General features: G+C 42.1%; 1 protein-coding gene across 11 annotated transcripts in view; it reads right to left on the reverse strand.

The window, feature by feature from the left end:
• Nucleotides 1-18,581, reverse strand: part of MYO1B (myosin IB) — a 429,756-nt gene that overhangs the window by 62,090 nt on the left and 349,085 nt on the right. For 7 of the 11 annotated variants that reach the window (XM_030208964.1, XM_030208965.1, XM_030208967.1 and 4 more), the window contains 4 exons: nucleotides 16,401-16,550; nucleotides 14,368-14,436; nucleotides 9,198-9,284; nucleotides 8,823-8,909 (listed from right to left, as the gene is read on the reverse strand). In XM_030208964.1, coding sequence (XP_030064824.1) covers nucleotides 8,823-8,909; nucleotides 9,198-9,284; nucleotides 14,368-14,436; nucleotides 16,401-16,550 — 393 coding nt within the window. The remainder of the gene's footprint in view (nucleotides 1-8,822; nucleotides 8,910-9,197; nucleotides 9,285-14,367; nucleotides 14,437-16,400; nucleotides 16,551-18,581) is intronic. The other 4 variants (XM_030208970.1, XM_030208968.1, XM_030208969.1 and 1 more) reach the window with 1 other exon arrangement.

An 18,581-nucleotide genomic window follows, 5' to 3' on the forward strand; every position in this document is an offset into this window, starting at 1 on the left:
CTTCTAGACTCATCCTTAATGACGGAACCTCAGATTAGTGCTGTAGTTAAAAAAAAATCTGTGTTTAAATCGAAGCAATTATGCTTAATTTGATCTTTATTTTTTCCTTAGCATTTCAGAGTATTGGTTCATGCAGTTATTTTGTCACGGAGTGAAGGAGTGGCCAAGTGGTTAGGGTGGTGGACTTTGGTCCTGGGGAACTCAGGAACTGAGTTCAATTCCCACTTCAGGCACAGGCAGCTCCTTGTGACTCTGGGCAAGTCACTTAACCCTCCACTGCCCATGTAAGCCGCATTGAGCCTGCCATGAGTGGGAAAGCGCGGGTTACAAATGTAACAAAAAATAAAAAATCTCTGCACTACTGCAATTCATTATATCTTGGTATTACTGAAGAACCTAAGATTGACAGAACACAGCTGCTAGGCTGATTCGTAGGAAAAGTAGATTTGATCATGTGATCCCCGTTTTTTGTTGGTCTTCATTGGCTCCCTATAAAATCATGAATTGCTTTTAAACTTTGTTGTTTAGTTTTTAAAACATTTTATGGTGATGCTTTGGAAGATTTTCTTTTATTATTTTCTTTGTCAGGTACATCTTTTAAGGGTCAAAGTGTGGATTGTCTTATTTTGCAGCTACTGTCTTTGAAAGAAGTAAAACATAAATCACTGAATGAGCAATTAAAAAATGATCATTGTTTCAAAAAAACAAAAAACAAAGCAAAACTGAAAACCTATCTTTTTGCAAAGTATGTTCTGTGAATTTAGGAGACTGATTTGTATAGCTACACATGTTATGTTTTTTTCTTTTCGTATTTGTACAATTGTTATATTTGGGTCTTTTTTGTTACCTGCCTTGCATCTTTTCCTAAGGGATTTTGCGGGATACAAGCCTCTAGTATACTACAGTACAGTATAGTATTTATATGCCTTCCTAGCACCTGAAACTAGGTGACTCCTTGTAGGATTACCCATCCCCCCAGATGCCCTGTTTGCAGGATAGTACTTTGGATAAACCCATCATTAAATACTACAAATAACCTGGAATGCTGCAACAATTTCTCTTAAATGAAATGGAACGGAATTTAAGATTTCCTGTAAATCCTTTGATAATGGACTTTATTAAAGACATTCAGATTTACGTCTTCCAATGCCAATTACATAGCTGCATAGGCAGAAAGTCAATCACAGGCCCATAAAGTCCAAATCTCTCAAATTCCCCGAGTGTTCTCTCCAGAGTAACCACAAGGAAGCTGAAAAGCGCACGACAAGTCTGCAGCCAAGTAATCTGTGCAGTCTCTTACACAGCATAAAGTTAAGAGAAACTCTAGAAAGTCATAGGTGTGAGGTAAGTGGCAGCAATGGAAATGCAGCCAGGTTCAAGCAGCTCTTTTTGGTTGTACAGGTCCAGAAAACAGAGTGTGGAACGAATGCTAACTAAATGATATACTCAGTGGTATACCACGGTCTGTGTTGGCGGTGCAGTTTCATAGGGTGCAAATATGGAGAGACATAAACATTGTTCCAAACCCACTGTCTCCTCAAAATCACAGTGGCGAAGTTGGCAGGGTGGGAGGTGCCAGTGGGCAAGTCATGGCACAACTATAGTTTGGTACAGTCTTGGATATACTCCTATAGTATACAGAGATACCAAGGGTGAAACACCGCAAAGGGTGAGATTGAAGGATAAAGAGTAAAATGTTTTATGCAGCGCATCTAGGGTACAAATTTTGAAAGATGTGTTGTATTGCTTTCCAAATGGTCAGACAGCAGCATAAAAAGATATTACCTTTCTTAGATGCTTCTGAAATGATACCAAGTGAGGTAATACGAGACAGTCTTCAAAGGAATTTAGCTAGGTAACTAAGCAGGTACCTAGGTGAACATAACAATTGCCATACTTGGTCTATTCTTATGTTCACCTAGGTACCTGCTTAGTTACCTAGCTAAATTCCTTTGAAGACTGTCTTATATTACCTCACTTTGTATCATTTCAGAAGTACCTAAGAAAGGTAATATCTTTTTATGCTGCTGTCTGTCCATTTGGAAAGCAATACATCTTTCTAGATTTGTACCCTAGATGTGCTGTATAAAACATTTTTTTCTTTATCCTTCAAGCTCACCCTTTACAGTGGTTCACTCTTGGTATCTTTGTATACTATAGGAGTAAATCCATGTACCAAACTATAGTTGTGCCATGACTCACTGATCGGCACTTCCCACCCTGCCAGCTTTGCCACTGTGACTTTGAGGAGACACCGTGTGCTTGGAGCAATGTTTATATCCCTCCATATTTGCACCCTATGAAACTGCACCGCCTACAAAGGCCTTGGAATACCACTGAGTATATCATTTAGTTAGAATGCCCTCCTCACTCTGTTTTCTGCACCTGCACAACCTAAAAGAGCTGCTTGAACCTGGCTGCAGTTCCATATAATGAAAGAAAGGAAATCACTGAAGACCATCTTTTTCGGAAAGGATTCAACATACGTCCCTACATCCTGCAACACAGCAAATTAATGGACCACTTTGGACACGCTTACCCTTCCCTCCTTTTCCCCTGTATACCCTGTTCTTTTGATGCTCCCTGATCACTACACTATATTGTATTAGTTTATTTACCGGATTGGTGATTGCCTCTATGGTTTGAGGTAAGCCACATTGAGCCTGCAAATAGGTGGGAAAATGTGGGGTACAAATGTGATAAATAAATTGCTGCCAGTTACCACACACCTATGACGTTCTAGAGTTACCTGGCTATATTCCTTGAAGACTGTCTCATATTGGGGTTAGGATTAATAGAAACTGGGGCCATTTTACCAACATGCTAAATGTAGCCTCAGCATGAGGGACAGACCTGGACTAGCCACTTTTTAATGCTGCTTAGTAAAAGGGCCCCAAAGACTGTTGCATTGTATTTTTTAACCTAATTTGATAAATGAATGCAAATCCTGAAACATTTTAAAATATTCAAGGAATAGTGACTAAGAATAGCTCCTTCTGTGCTTCTCATATAAAAGAGATGATTGTTCCGAAGTTCAGAAATAGCACAATACAAAGTGCTCTATTTGATGACTGTAAGCAATGTAGTTCTTGGCCTAGATACACTGTTCATTGTCAGAATCTTTGTGGAAATTCATAATTTTAATACAGATGAAACCAAATACAAAAGCCTTCCTCAGGGGTCAAAAAGACATTTGAGAATGGAGCATGTGAACCTCTAGGGAAGAGGTTCAAATGTACTCACGGTGCAATCCCTAGAGGTTCACATGCTCCATTCTCAAATGTCTTTTTTTGACCCCTGAGAAAGGCTCTTTAGCCAAAATACGGACTGTGTAGGGTCCCAATAAACTTTGCTTTCGGTGCTCTTACTACTGTGTTTTTTGGGGGCTGGTCATTTGGAATTGGTTCACTTCCACCCTTGTGTACTTTGCTTTGCTTTTTTGTGGAAGACGTGGAGCCCCCCCCCCCCCCTTTTTGTGCTCAGTGAGCACAAGCAGCCAGCGACTGATACACACTGCTCCTGCCTGCTCCACAGCCTTCCTCTGGTGTGTTCACACCTATGAGAAAACAGGAAATTGTGTCATAGAGAAGGCTGTGTGGCAGGCACAGGCCATTGTGTATCAGTCACTGGCTGCTTGTGCTTACTGCTGGCGCAGAACTGCTGTTTTCAAAGGTACATGGGGAGGCCTCGATTTCTACAAAACAAAAACAAATCGGCCAGCTCTAGCACTGAGCCCTTCTTGGAGGCCAGGCCCAGGGAATAATGCTCCCCTTGGCCCCCCTTTCGGCAGCCCTGGTGATATTCAGTGGCACTAACCAATCAAGTGCTGCTGAATATGATCGGTTAGCCCTGAATAAGCAATTTAACTGGCCAGGAGCCACTTCTGACAGGTTAAATCACTTTGAATATTGACCCCTACATGTTGCACTCCTGGAGATATTTTACAAAATATCAGCATTCAGAGATGCAGTCAATTAGAAAAAGTGAAAAACCTAAAGGTTTCATATAAAGGCAGCTTTGCTACGTCTATATATGAAGACAATTCCCCAAGAGTAGATATTTTAAAATCTGAGCCCCTTGTAGGGCAGGGTAGGAACAGTTTAAAGTTGCTGCCCATGTAAGGCTGAAAATTGAAGACATGATGTGACAATGTCTGAAGAGTGAATATGATAATCTTGATGGGGAAGGGGAGCAAATACGTTTTTGACAAAGGAACCTGTCAATATAAACTGTATTTAGATTTTCAGAAGGCATTTCATAAAGTCCCCCAGGACAGATTATTTAGGAAAGGAAATTAGAAAGTCATGGATTAGGAGGTGATGAGCTACTGTGGACTGATATGTGGTTAAATGATATGAAACAAAGAGGGAACTAGTTGGTTGGTTTCCCTCATGGAGAAAGGTAAATAGTGGGCTGCCTCAGGGATCTCTACTGGGAAGGATGCTTTATAGCATATTTATGAATGAGGACGTTATAATGCCTTTGTATCGTTCCATGGTGCAACCACACCTCGAATATTGTGTTCAATTCTGGTCGCCGCATCTCAAAAAGATATAGTGGAATTAGAAAAGGTGCAGAGAAGGGCGACGAAAATGATACAGCGGATGGGACGACTTCCCTATGAGGAAAGGCTAAAGCAGCTAGTGCTCTTCAGCTTACAGAAAAGGCAGCTGAGGGGAGATATGTTAGAGGTCTGTAAAATAATGAGTGGAGTGAAACGGGTAGACGTGAATCGTTTGTTTACTCTTTCCAAAAATACTAGGACTAGGGGGCATGTGATGAAGCTACAAAGTAGTAAATTTAAAACAAATCAGAGAAAATATTTCTTCACTCAATGTGTAATTCAAATCTGGAATTCGTTGCCAGAAAATGTGGTAAAGGCGGTAAGCTTAGCAGAGTTTTAAAAAGGTTTGGACGACTTCCTAAAGGAAAAGTCCATACACCATTATTAAATTGGACTTGGGGAAAATCCACTATTTCTGGGATGAGCAGCATAAAATGTTTTGTACTTTTTTGGGGATCTTGCCAGGTACTTGTGACCTGAATTGGCCACTGTTGGAAACAGGACGCTGGGCTTGATGGGCCTTTGGTCTGTCCCAGTATGGCAATACTTATGTGCTTATGTAAGTATATGATGCTGGGTTGCATAGGAATTGCCACCCAGGAAAAGGATGTTGGAGTTATTGTGGACAATCCACAACTCAATGTGTGGCTGCAGTTAAATAAACAAAGAAATAAAAATAAAAAGCCAACAAAGAGAATATTCACAATTATTTGGAAAGGAGTGGATGATAAAACAAGGTATCATAACTCTTCCACATAGGTCTATAATGCGACCACACCTTGAGTACTAATGGCAGTTCTGATTGCCTCACCCCAAAAAAGATACAGAAGAGCTTTAAAAAGATACAAAGAGCAACAAAAATGATTTAAAAAAAAGATTGAACTGCTCCCACAGGAAGAAAGATTAAGCAGGAGAAAAGATGACCGAGAAGGGATACGATAGAAGTTTACAAAATCAGGGGTAGGGTAGAAGAGGTAAATAGCAAACAGTTATCTATCCTATCAAATATTACTAGCATGAAACTAACAAGTAGCAAATTTAAAGCAAATTGAAAAAAGTACTTTTCACTCAATGTACAGTCAAGCTGTGGAATTTGTTTCCAGAGGGTATGCTCAAGGCATATGACATAGCTGTTTTAGACATCTAGCACAGTGGTTTGGACAAGTTCCTGGATGGAAAGTTCATAAAAAATTATTAGCCAGATAGAGCTGGGGAAAGTCACCGCATATCCCTAAGGGAGAGCAAAAAGGAATGGATCTTTAGTTTAACTCTGCGAACATGTCTTATACTCTTAGGTTAAATATACAAACACAGGACTAGAAGCTAACAAGAGTTTGGGAAGTTTCCACCAGGAAAATGTTTTATAAAACTTAGCCTCAAAATAAGAGCTCATTCTCTGCCATCTACACACAATTTTATAACACACAATCCCACTAAACATTTGCCCGTAACCAGATGGCCAACCAGCTCCTTCAGAACATGCTACAAGTGCACTCTTAGACATGTCAGTAAGTGGTTTCCAAAAGTTTCCTGGAGGCAGTGCTGTGCTGGGAAATTTTTAACAATGAGCTGGGAGGGCAGGGGTGGACTGGGGGGAAACGCATTCCTCTCTCCCCTCCTCCACCCATGCGGGCATGCTAGGCAAATAAATGGACTGCCGCCGCTCCCCACTGCTTGTTTCTGGGTCTAAGCAGCATGCTATGATTTCTCGTGCATGCATTCGGAAGAAGTCCCAGCGGAGGCGGGACAGACTGAAGACAGGCCCCCTGATTGGCTGAAGCAGCCTGCTCTTGCTGACGGTGCCGGCACTGCTTAAAAAATAATAATTGCGGCAGAAGAGAAAGCGATTGCAGGGGGAGGACAAAGAGGGAGAGAGCAGAGAGGTGCTGGGGGGGGGGGGCGGTGGTGGGAAGAGAAGTTGCTAAGCCACAGGGGAGGAGGATACCAGGAAAGACCCCAATCCCAAATTTTGGGAGCCAGTTGTTAAAGTAGCTACTTTAACAACTGGCTCCTAAAATTCTTAAAACACTAAGAAATGATCTCGCAAGCTGGCTCCAGCACACCACTGCCCAGAAGACTTCCAGACAGTCAGGTTTTCAGAATATCAGTACTTGAGAAACACGATATAGATTTCTATGCATTGTCTCCATTGCATGCAGAGTTATTTCATGTGTATTTACTGCACATATCCTGGGGGCTGAGCCAGTCTAAAAATCAGGCCGTCACCAAGGGCAATGATTCCCAAGTCAGTCCTGGAGTACCCCCTAGCCAGTCAGGTTTTCAGGATATCCACAATGAATATGCATGAGATTGATTTGCATACACTGCCTCTATTGAAGGCAAATCTGTTTCATGCATATTCATTGTGGATATCCCGAAAACCTGACTGGCAAGGGACCAACTTGGGAAGCAATGACCTAGAGTAGCAGCTTCTGGGGAGACAGGGGAGAAACAGTTGCAGTTAAAGTGAATCAATAGGCCCTGACAAGGAACAGAAACTGAGGTCCAGACCAAAGACTGAGAGATCGTGGATAGAGACAAGCTAGGACTGAGAAAAAGAAAATACAGATCTGGGCAAAAGAGAAAGGGAAAAGGAAGAACTGAGAGATTATTTGAGGAGAGAAGTAATAGGGTAGTGACTTTCTCTACCAGCCTAGCTTAGGAAAAGCAACAGACTGAGGAGAGAAAAAAAAGAAGAAGAAAAAAAATGACCTATTGGGGAAGAAGTAGAGAGATTTGGAGACCAACAATATTTTGTCACTAAAATGGTCACCTTAATTCTAAAACAAAGTCTCCAAAATTTGGGCGCTAAGTGTCAATTCTATAACAGCAGTTCCGCACAGAACTGCCACTATAGAATACTAGCATAAGTCCACACTTGCACGCCTAACAAAGGCTGGTGTAAGTGCTTGCCCCTAACCAGTGGAATACCTACCTTAGTTGCCACCTGGGTTGGAGAACTCCCCCCCTCAAAGAAAGCTCTCGGCTCTGCCAGTCCCCTGCCCTCTCTGACATCAACTTCCTGTTCTGGGACAAGCTGACAGCCATGCGCCTGCTCAGTGCTCTCCCTTGCTGCCAGTACCCGGGGTGGAACGCCCCACCAAATTATGCTAGAGCACCTAACTGTAGATAGGTGTGTAACTGCATGTATTCTTTAATGTGTGTGCACAAGTCCTGCATATGCCCATGAACCACCCACGTCCCTTGCGGGTCCACGCCCCCCTTGCAGTTGTGCGCTATGGATTTTCTGTGTGCATTTTATAGAATACTGTAAATTGGGCTAATTAACACAACTTAGTGCCAATGATTGCTGGTTAACATCAGTCATCAACTCATTATTATTTTAAGTTAAGCGCAAAACTGACATAATTCTCTAAATTGTATGTGCACCTTTGTACAGGCGGTTTAGTCACTGTTTCTCATTGATGCAATGTCAGGCTAGTAAAGAGGACATTGAGAGGAAGAAAGTCAAAGAACAGAACCCAGGCTGCCACCAAAGAAAGACCCAGGTGCCTGTTGCAGACTGGGAGTAGACTCTGACTGGGTGGATGCCCAGACAAAAGATAAATTGAAAGCTCTCACTTGGGTGCTTTAAATATCTTTGTAACCCAACACTGGAGCACAGAGTTTAGCATAAAAATGCTTCTGGAACTAAGGAGTGGGTGGAAACAACCCCTCAGCTGCTTACAGAATCTGAAAGGCTGCAAAGGTTTCCATACACACAAAAAACAGGTTGTTCTATAATTATGCTGAGTCATGAAATACCTAATGTGCCACGTAATGGAACACAAAACAGAAAAACAAAATCACAATCACTTTTACTGTTGTTGCTTTGCACACAGCTATGGAATAAATTGTCAGCACTGTTGTACCTGTTGAAAAAAGAGCTGCTATACTTTACCTGTATTACATGGACCATGAGTTTGGATCTCTAATAACACTACTACCACAGCATGCTATCGGTTATGTCGTTGCGTGCAGACTGCATATAGGTCCAGCTACTACTCATTCTCTAACAGGATTTTAATGAACAAAATTAGTGATGTTAGTTCCACTCAATTTGGCATGCATGCATTTGCTGGGATGTAAGACTGTCCTTTTAGGAAGTCTTCAGACACTTGCAAATGGAAGCAGGCAATGTCATGCATCGAACAGCTAAAAATGTTATTGGTGTTAGTGGTTAATCCTCTATTGACTACTCCTCAGGGGAAGGGATCAATGGGTAATGGAGAGTACATGAAACGTGACCGTGAAATACCTTCAATCCAAGCCAGTAAGCCCAAACAACAGCAATAGCCTGTTTATTCCTAGCCTCCTCCTTCAGCCGTCTCAATTCCTTGCGCGCCTGTGGTGCATTCGAAAACGAGGTTAGAGAAAAGTTTAAAGCAGAAAAGGTTACTTCAGGTTCCCAATGCAGAAAGAGAGTGCTAAAGAAAAACTGGTCTCCATCAAAAGTAAACGTGAACCATTGGCAAGGTATTCCAGTCAATGACTGTGAAGCAGTGGAGAGAAATGCGAGTGAAGCAGTTAAAAGTCATTGAAACTGGATTTTTCCCCCTGTTTGTTATATTGAAGATGGCCTCACTTGTACAATCCCCTCTGAATAGCTCAAAGCTTGTTCAAAGGCCTTTACCTGCGTGCCATGCCAATAAGCTGCAATGGTGGTGGCGGCCTCCTTGCGACGTTTCTGGTGCTTCAGCTCTTGAAGAAGTTTTCGTGCCTATGGTATGTTTAACAAATATATAAAAAAAAGAGACAAGTTACTGCAGAGAACTTTATATATCTCTTTCCAGCTATTATTTTATTTTTATTTTTGTTACATTTGTACCCCGCACTTTCCCACTCATGGCAGGCTCAATGCGGCAGGCAATGGAGGGTTAACTGACTTGCCCAGCGTCACAAGGAGCTGCCTGTGCCGGGAATTGAACTCAGTTCCTCAGTTCCCCAGGACCAAAGTCCACCACCCTAACTACTAGGCAAAAGTGCTAAATAAAGTTATCTTGAAGAAAAGGTGTGCAAATAAAACAGCCTGCGGAACTGAAATCAGGGCTCATGTTGGAGAAAGTGGCCAAGGGTTAAGGCAGTTGCCCAGAAGCCACGGATCCAAATTGCACATCTCTCATTCATGATCCTTTGACCTTACTCACATCACATTATCCACTGCCTCAGGTAGGCTAATAAGTAGAGCTGTACTGAATATTTGTATTCGATTTCGCCCAAATAGTACCACGAATACATTACTCATATTTGGCCGAATAGTGATTTAAATTCGAATATGAATAACCTGGGGCTCTACTGTGCTAAATCCTACTGGAATAAACACTTGGAGGGGCATTTTTGATATGACGTCTAAGTCCGACTTTGGACGTTTTGCAAAAAAAAAAAATGTCCAAAATCTGAATAGGAAAGAAGATCATTTTCAAAAAAGAAAAAATGTCTATCTTTTGTTTTCGAAAATACAAGGTTTTGTGATTTGGACGTTTTGTTTTTTTTGCTCCATTTTCAAACAAAAAACGTCTAAGTGCAAAACGCACAAAATCAAGCCATTGGGATGTAGTATGAGCCAGCATTTTTAGTAGGCTGATCCCACTGACATCCCAGAAAAGCAATTTGGCACCCTAGTGTTGCACTGCAGTGGACTTCATAAAATGCACCCAGGTACACATCTCACCATTGCTCTCTTATCTTGTCTGCTGAGCCCCTAAAACCCACCACCCCCAACTGTACACCACTACCATAGCCCTTACGGGTGAAGAGGGCACCTATATGTGGGTACAGTGGGTTTTTGGTGAATTTTGGAGGGCTCAGTTTCCTCCACAAGTGTAACAGGTAGGGAGAGGTATAGGCCTGGGTCCACCTGTCTCCAGTGCACTGCACCCACCACTAGACTATTCCAGGGACTTGCACGCTGCTCTAATGGACCTGAGTATAACATCTGAGGTTGGCATAGAGGCTGGCAAGTAATGCTTTTAATCACATTTTTTGGGGGGTGGGAGGGAGTTAGTGCCCACTGGGGGAGTAAGGGGAAGTCACCCTTGATTCCCTCCAGCGGTCATTTAGGGCACCTTTTTGTGCCTTATTCGTTATAAAAACAGGTCTAGCTCAAAACGTCTTATTGTTAGTCTTAAGATGGTTTTGTTCTGTTCCATTATGGCTGAAAACCATCTAAGTGTTAGGAACGCCCAAATCCCACCCTTGACACGCCCCCTTGTGATTTGAACACATGTCTGACAGACTTCATAGTAAAATGTCTAAGAATTGGTTTTGAAAATACCAAATTGGACATCCAAACGCAGATTTATGTTACTTTTTGATGCTTTTCTCTTTTGAAAATATAAGTACATAAGTAATGCCACACTAGGAAAAGACTAAGGGTCCATCGAGATCAGCATCCTGTCCCCGACAGTGGCCAATCCAGGTCAAGGGCACCTGGCAAGCTTCCCAAACGTACAAACATTCTATACATGTTATTCCTGGAATTGTGGATTTTTCCCAAGTCCATTTAGTAGTGGTTTATGGACTTGTTCTTTAGGAAACTGTCTAACCCCTTTTTAAACTCTGCTAAGCTAACCGCCTTCACCACGTTCTCCGGCAATGAATTCCAGAGTTTAATTATGCGTTGGGTGAAGAAACATTTTCTCCGATTTGTTTTAAATTTACTACACTGTAGTTTCATCACATGCCCCCTAGTCCTAGTATTTTTGGAAAGCGTGAACAAACGCTTCACATCCACCTGTTCCACTCTACTCATTATTTTATATACCTCTATAATGTCTCACCTCAGCCATCTCTTCTCCAAGCTGAAAAGCCCTAGCATCCTTAGTCTTTCTTCATAGGGAAGTCGTCCCATCCCCGCTACCATTTTAGTCGCCCTTCGCTGCACCTTTTCCAATTCTACTATATCTTGCTTGAGATGCGGCGACCAGAATTGAACAGAATACTCAAGGTGCGGTCGCACCATGGAGCGATACAACGGCATTATAACATCCTCACACCTGTTTTCCATACCTTTCCTAATAATACCCAACATTCTATTCGCTTTCCTAGCCGCAGCAGCACATTGAGCAGAAGGTTTCAGTGTATTATTGACGGTGACACCCAGATCCCTTTCGTGGTCCGTAACTCCTAACGTGGAACCTTGCATGACGTAGCTATAATTCGGGTTCTTTTTTCCCACATGCATCACCTTGCACTTGCTCACATTAAACGTCATCTGCCATTTAGCCACCCAGTCTCATAAGGTCCTTCTGTAATTTTTCACAATCCTGTCACGAGTTAACGACTTTGAATAACTTTGTGTCATCAGCAAATTTAATTACCTTGCTAGTTACTCCCATCTCTAAATCATTTATAAAATGAGTCCATTGATCTCTTATTTCACATTGCTTCTTTTATTATTTGTTATGTTAAAGCTCAATGACCGTTATTCGTATTTGGCCGGATAATATTTTTCATTATTCATATTCTACCTTAGAGTAAAATATGCTTTTTGGTACAGCTCTACTTATAAGCTCTTTGGGGCAGGGATTTTTGGTACCTGAATATTTATCACCTTCACACAGTGTTAAGCACATCTGGTGGTACTACATGAACTGCAATTCTATAAAGTTTACCTAAATTTAGGTACCAATTAGAGAATGACACAGGGATAAAGTCTGTCCCTGTCCCCGCCCTGTCCCCATGCAGTCTGTCTCCATCCCAACTCCATCCCCACAGGCCCTGTCTCTGTCCCCGCCCTGTCCCCGCAAGCCCTGTCTCTGTCCCTGCAGGTTTTGTCCCCGTCCTGTCCTCATGGGCTCTGTCCTCATCAGCAGAAGCCTTGAACAATTATGATTTTATATTTAATGTGTAACAAAGAGAGGGAACAAAGTACAAAAAAGGTCAAAACAGAAAAAACAGCACAAAGGGCCTTTAAAAACGAAGGGAACAAAATTCTTTCATTGAAAAAATAACTTTAATAATGAACTTTGATTGAAGAAAGACCCGACACGGGCCGTGTTTCGGTGCTGCCACACCTGCGTCAGGGGTCTACATTAAACAAAGTACAGTAAACAATCAGAAAATCTAATACCCCAAGGAATCTTAATCCACCCTATTAAAATGTCCAGGGGTACAAAATACAACCCGTTCTCTATGCCCTAGAGGGGAGAAATATGCCCTATGTTGTGCTTTTTTAAATCTGTGGATGAATAAGAAGTCCTCAACAATCTCAGGATTCAGTTTAGCTCCTGTCTTTCACAGTCCTTCCTGCAATAGAAGATGTCTTCTTAGAAGATGTGCTGGTAGCAGGATGTACAGGATCCCCCATGCAAATTTTGCTAGTTATGACCAGCATATTTGCTTGTTTTTCCAAAAAAATCAAAATATCATTGTCTGCATCACTCAAACATAAATAACAGTCCAGTTCATTAACAGGCTTCAAAGTAGGAAATGACACGGGTACAAAGTTTGTCCCCATCCCTGTGGGTTCTGTCCCCATTCCTGCCCCGTCCCCATGGGATGTGTCCCCGCCCCATCCCCGCAAGCTCTGTCCCCATCCCCATCTCCGCAGTTACTACGGGTCCCCGTCCCCATGTCATTCTGTAGTACCAATCGCACAAACTAATTTATAGAATAGGCACACATATATAACAAATTGGCACTTATGCGCATATCTGCTAGGCACTATCCTATAACACTGGTGCACTAGTTGTATGGTGTGTAACAGCAAATGGGCAGTACCAGTGGGTGGAGCAAGGGTGTGTCCGGGGCATTTAACCTAGCAATGCGCATAATTTAGAGAATAGTATCAGACGCACGCGTTGCAAAGTGCATTAGTTTATGCCTGCCACTGACCTGGTGCAAGCTGTCACGCCTAAGTTTTGGTGTAGCAAAGCAGCTTTGCGCTATTATTCCACAACAGGTTAGACGCGCCTTAACACTGTTATGGAACTGGCACGAAGCGCGCTTTTTTATTGCACCTATATTTAGGCATCTCTTTATAGAACTGCCCTCTTAATTAGTATCATAAATCAGCATTAAAGATTCTTTCAGCAAATAACTGCTACTACTACTACTAATCATTTTATAGCGCTACTGTAAGCAGCGCTATACACATTATATCCAGGCACTTTCTCTGTCCCTAGCAGGCTCACAATCTAAGTTTTTGTACCTGAGTAGCAGAGGGTTCAGTGACTTGCCCTGACTCACAAGGAGCTGCAGTGGGAATTGAACCCAGTTCTTCAGTATCCCAGCCTGCTGCACTAGCCATTAGGCTACTCCTCTACTACTACCTTACCTGTTGACTTCCTTCATCTGTTAGAGAACGGTCCTGCCAAGACCACAGAGAAACCAGCTTACTGCTTCTTTTTTACTTGACCTGACCATTTCATCCTACCGCCATTTCCAGCTCAATCAAAGCCAGGGTTGGGATCCACTGATGTAAGCCTCTCCACTCATAGGGCTCCCCCCCCCCCCCCCAACCATGTGTTATATCCCCAAGTCTGGATGTTGCAGCAACAGTTGTGGGATGGGGTGGAAGGCTCCTTCCAGGGTCCTAGACCAGCCAGCCTTAAGCAATGACTAATTTCCTACCCCCAAGGACTGTGAACGCAGACTCCACAACATCTCCAGCTCCAGAAAACCTGGGAAGTAGGGGCCCAATTGAGGGTCCTTCTGCATGATAGCAATTGCGCCTAAACCACTGGGCCAACCCTACCAATTCTGATTTATTAAGAATGCAATCTCTGGAAGAAATGTTGCTACAACAGACTCATTTTAAAGCAGGTAAAGAGTAAGAAAGAATACTGATAAGCAAAACTCACCTTCCACCCTCTTATATACGACTGCACTACAATGGCTGAACTCTTTATTTGTTGATATTTCTTTCGTTGCTATATTGGAGAAAACAGAGAATTTAGATGACATAAAATGTTTGAGCAGTGGCAAGTACTGAAAAAAATGCACGCACAAGTGAATTCAATGCCAAGTGGGCTTTAAAGGGAAAATCATTTCCTAGAAACAGTATCAATATCAATATAATTCTTGTACAACACAAAAATCCCCTGTAAGGGTTCAGAGCAGATTACATCACATGGAAATATGCAATAAAAATTACGATGAACTCATTTGTCAGAATACAATATAAAAGATGAAGAACAAATCTTCCATAAAAATAAGTATGTTTAAGTAAACAAAAAAAGTTTTAATGATTTTACAGAAGGACACTGTTCTAATAACAGTGGGAACAGAATTCCAATAAGGAATCAAATTAAGGTGCAGAACGTAGTGTTAACTATTTTAAAGAACTGAACGCCCTTCAAAACCACAGTTGGTAGAATCAAGAGGCTATGCAGCCTCTGTGAAATCTGTTCATAGAGAAGCAGACTAACATAACACAGACAGATTTATTTCCTGTTGTACTGGAAGACAATGTAGTGCTAGCCTATCAGGGGAAATCCTGTCAAAGGCAACATGGTACTCTTCAAGAGGCCCTTCAACAGTTTGTGTTAGCTCAGTTCAGTAACTTCAAATAAAGGCCATCACTCCAGTTACAAAGCAGTAATAGGACTTACATGGGATGATTCCTTCAGGTGCTGACATCACTGGACAAAGCTAGGATCTAGTCTAATGTGGACCCTCTTAATCTGTTTTCACCAGGTTATTGACCCTCACCTTACTCAATAACTGGTGCCCATTTTCATGAAAACTCCTGTGTGCCCACCGATGTTCAGAAGCCTGAAAATCAATAGTTTGAGGTACTCTTGCTTTGCTTTGTTTATGAACCACTGATTAGACACTTTTGTGTATGAATACAAAAGCGATTCCTCAGTGGATAGTCCTACCATAGGCTGCATACACAGCTCTTTCATACTTGGCCCCCTTTCAACCAGTAGTTCCACATAACTTCCAAATATTTTCAACTAAACTTCATATTTAAACAGTCATGAGACGGAAGGGAACAATGCTACCTATTAAAAAGGAAGCCGTCAGCCACATCCAGGTATAAAACCAAACAGATTACAGTGCTAGCTTTGGTAAAATATATATTCAGGGGGACCAATATTCAAAGTGATTTAAGCAGGCAGGAGAGGCTCTTGCCTGCTTAAATCACTCAGGGCCACCCAACTGCCGAAATTCACTGACACTTACCCAGGTAGCAACGCTACACATTGGCTCTGACCAGCTACAAAGGTTGGTGAGGGGAAGTAAAGGGGGAGGAAATGGCACTGTCTTTAAATCCTTATAGAGCTGCAGAACACTTTTCCCACCATAACCACAGTGTAAGCTTCAAGGAAGAACCCAAGCCCCTCAGAGGACAGAGCCTATAAAAAGCTGAGGAAGATTGTTGCTCACCTGCCCAGCCAGAATCTCATCCTCGAGAAGAGCTACAGAGATTAATGACATGAAGCTGAACCCTGTCCCCAGAGCCTGAGACCAGAAACCCCACAGACACAAGGCTTAACCACAGGGCCGGATGTAAGTGGACGCTAAGAGGCAGAATCTGAGAGTGGTGGGGAGGGGAGGTTTCTGCCCCAGAGATCATAGACACAGTCCCAAAGCAAGTAGAACTCGGTTCCTATTTAGCCCAGGTATTTTGTGCCTTCAATATCTGGCACCCTAGGCAGTTGCCTGCATTGCTTGTGCCCAGCTCTGGCCCTGCTAAACCCTTTTCTTGGGCCTGAACCTTCTACTCAGGATAAATGCTGGCTCCTTTGACTGTGTAGTCTGTAAGGTTGAAGTCTATCTGGTATTTGACATGTTGAGTTGTTCTGTATGCATTGCTCATCCAGCTCAGTCTCTTCCACTGCTTTTATCAAATTAACAAAATCTCTCCTTGCTGGGCTTAGTTACTTACTATGTATCTTCTGACCCAAGCAGCAATGACAGTCTGGCTCTTCTTCATCAAAAGGAAGTGCGTACGACACTTCCATCCACGGTAAATCTTCTGAATAAGCGTGGCCAAGTCCTCTAGACGTGCCTTTCTAAGGTCCTCTAATTTGAACAGCTGAAAATAAATATTAGGTGATTAGGAGCCGAAAAGGCTGGGATACAAATTCTTCACTCACTTTTCTAATGGATATGCAGGTATTTATCATTACTTGTAAAAATATAACACCACACATAAAGAAAATTCTATCAGTAGGAGCCCTTTGCTTGTGTATATGCTCAAAAAAGTAGCACTTACGCATGTTAGCTCCCTAACCGCTATTTTATAAGGACACACATAAGTGGTGCAGCATGTAAATGCAAGGGATACATGGGAGGGGCATAGGCGAGTCTCCCAGCTTCATGCATAACTTATAGCAGTGCTGCCCAAACTGCGAGTCAGGACCCCAAAGGGTGTCACAAAGGGCTACATTCTATAAATGGCTTCCAAAAAACCCCACTTAAGTGGTATTCTATAAGCCATGCCTAAAGTTTGGCGTGGTTTATAGAATACCACGTAAGCTCAGAGGTAGTGCATAAGTTTAGATGCCGTCATTTGAACCAACAAAAACGTGGTGCAAATGACCGTGCCTACATTTACGAGTGGAGCAGTCATATTCTACAATGACACGTGTAATGCAAAACCACACCCCCAATCCGCCCTGAAGTGTCTATGACTCTCCCATTTTCCCACCCCCATTTTTGGGCCACGCTTAAATTTTAGGCATGGATACAATGCCTAAATATACTTGCATTAGTCACAATTAAATCTAATTAGTGCCAATAATTGCTTGTTTAAAAAGCTGACACTAATTGGATATTCTATTAAAATGCACGCGCAAATCAGGGCCGCGCCTAAATTTGCACACACAATTTTTGGTGACTTTTATAGAATCATGGCGGAAAAGCCACATTTGAGGTCATGACCTAGTTGGGCTCTCCATAGTTGCATCATTATTCTGTACCTCCAGTGGGGTCACACGGTTTTATTTGGCCATAGTCATGGGGTCACAGGCACAAAAAAACCTGGGAAGCACTGACTTACAGGACACTATAAGTTAGGTGTCCTTGCTGCATTTAGGTGCCCACAGTTATGCCAGGTCTATGGCTACTGTAAAAGCGGGCACCTAAATGTAAGGCACTCCAATAGGGGCACCTAGATGCTTTTATAGATAGGCTCTCATTGTGTGGCATCAGGGTACCTACAATGAAGTACCCACTTATACAACTGCCCCATAGACTGTAATGTGTCTTAGGGCAGTATTTCCCAAGTCCGGTCCTGGAGTACCCCTTGTCAGTCAGGTTTTCAGGATATCCACAATGAATATACATGAAAGAGAATTACATATAATGGAGGCAGTACATGCAAATCAAGTTCATGCATATTCACTGCGAATATCCTGAAAACCTGACTGGCAAGGGGTACTCCAGGACCAGACTTAGGAAACACTGTCTTAGGGTAATATGAGATTTTTATGTTCTCTTACTTTTTACTGTTTTTATCATTTGTAACCTAGGACTCCATCCCCATGTTAAACTGCCTAGAGTTTTCTAGAGACAGACAGTATATCAGATTAAATAAACGGTAAACAACATATAATTGTATAGTTCATGCATAAAATGCTCTTATAAAATTAGGTCATGCTTGAAAGTGCGTGTAGTATAAGCCAGTGCATACCTGTAGGCGTGCTCAAGGGCAGTTTGGGCAGAATCACAATTATGCACATATTTTATAATACACACATGCTCTTGCATACTGTATGCACATTTATTTACATCTGCTCATGAGTAGGTGTAATGCCTGTGCCTTCAATCTAGATGTAATTTCTACAAAATTTGTACTGGTGTTTTATGAAGACACAACAGTGCCTGTGTATCTATATATAGGCTAAACGAGGTGCCTTCCTCCTAATTAACCCAGGCACCCTGTTATAAAATGAACCCCTTAATCTTTTATAGGTCTCTAGAGTATTTTAGATTTCTGCAGTGTCAGCCTTTGGTTGCACAATATCACTCATCCTATTTGTGGTGCAAACAATCTGATTGTAGGTAGGTCTCTCTCAGAAATTGCATAAAAATTCTACAATGTTTTTCTCTGCTTAATAAACAT

Source organism: Microcaecilia unicolor, chromosome 7, assembly GCF_901765095.1.
Source record: "Microcaecilia unicolor chromosome 7, aMicUni1.1, whole genome shotgun sequence".
NCBI lineage: Eukaryota > Metazoa > Chordata > Amphibia > Gymnophiona > Siphonopidae > Microcaecilia > Microcaecilia unicolor.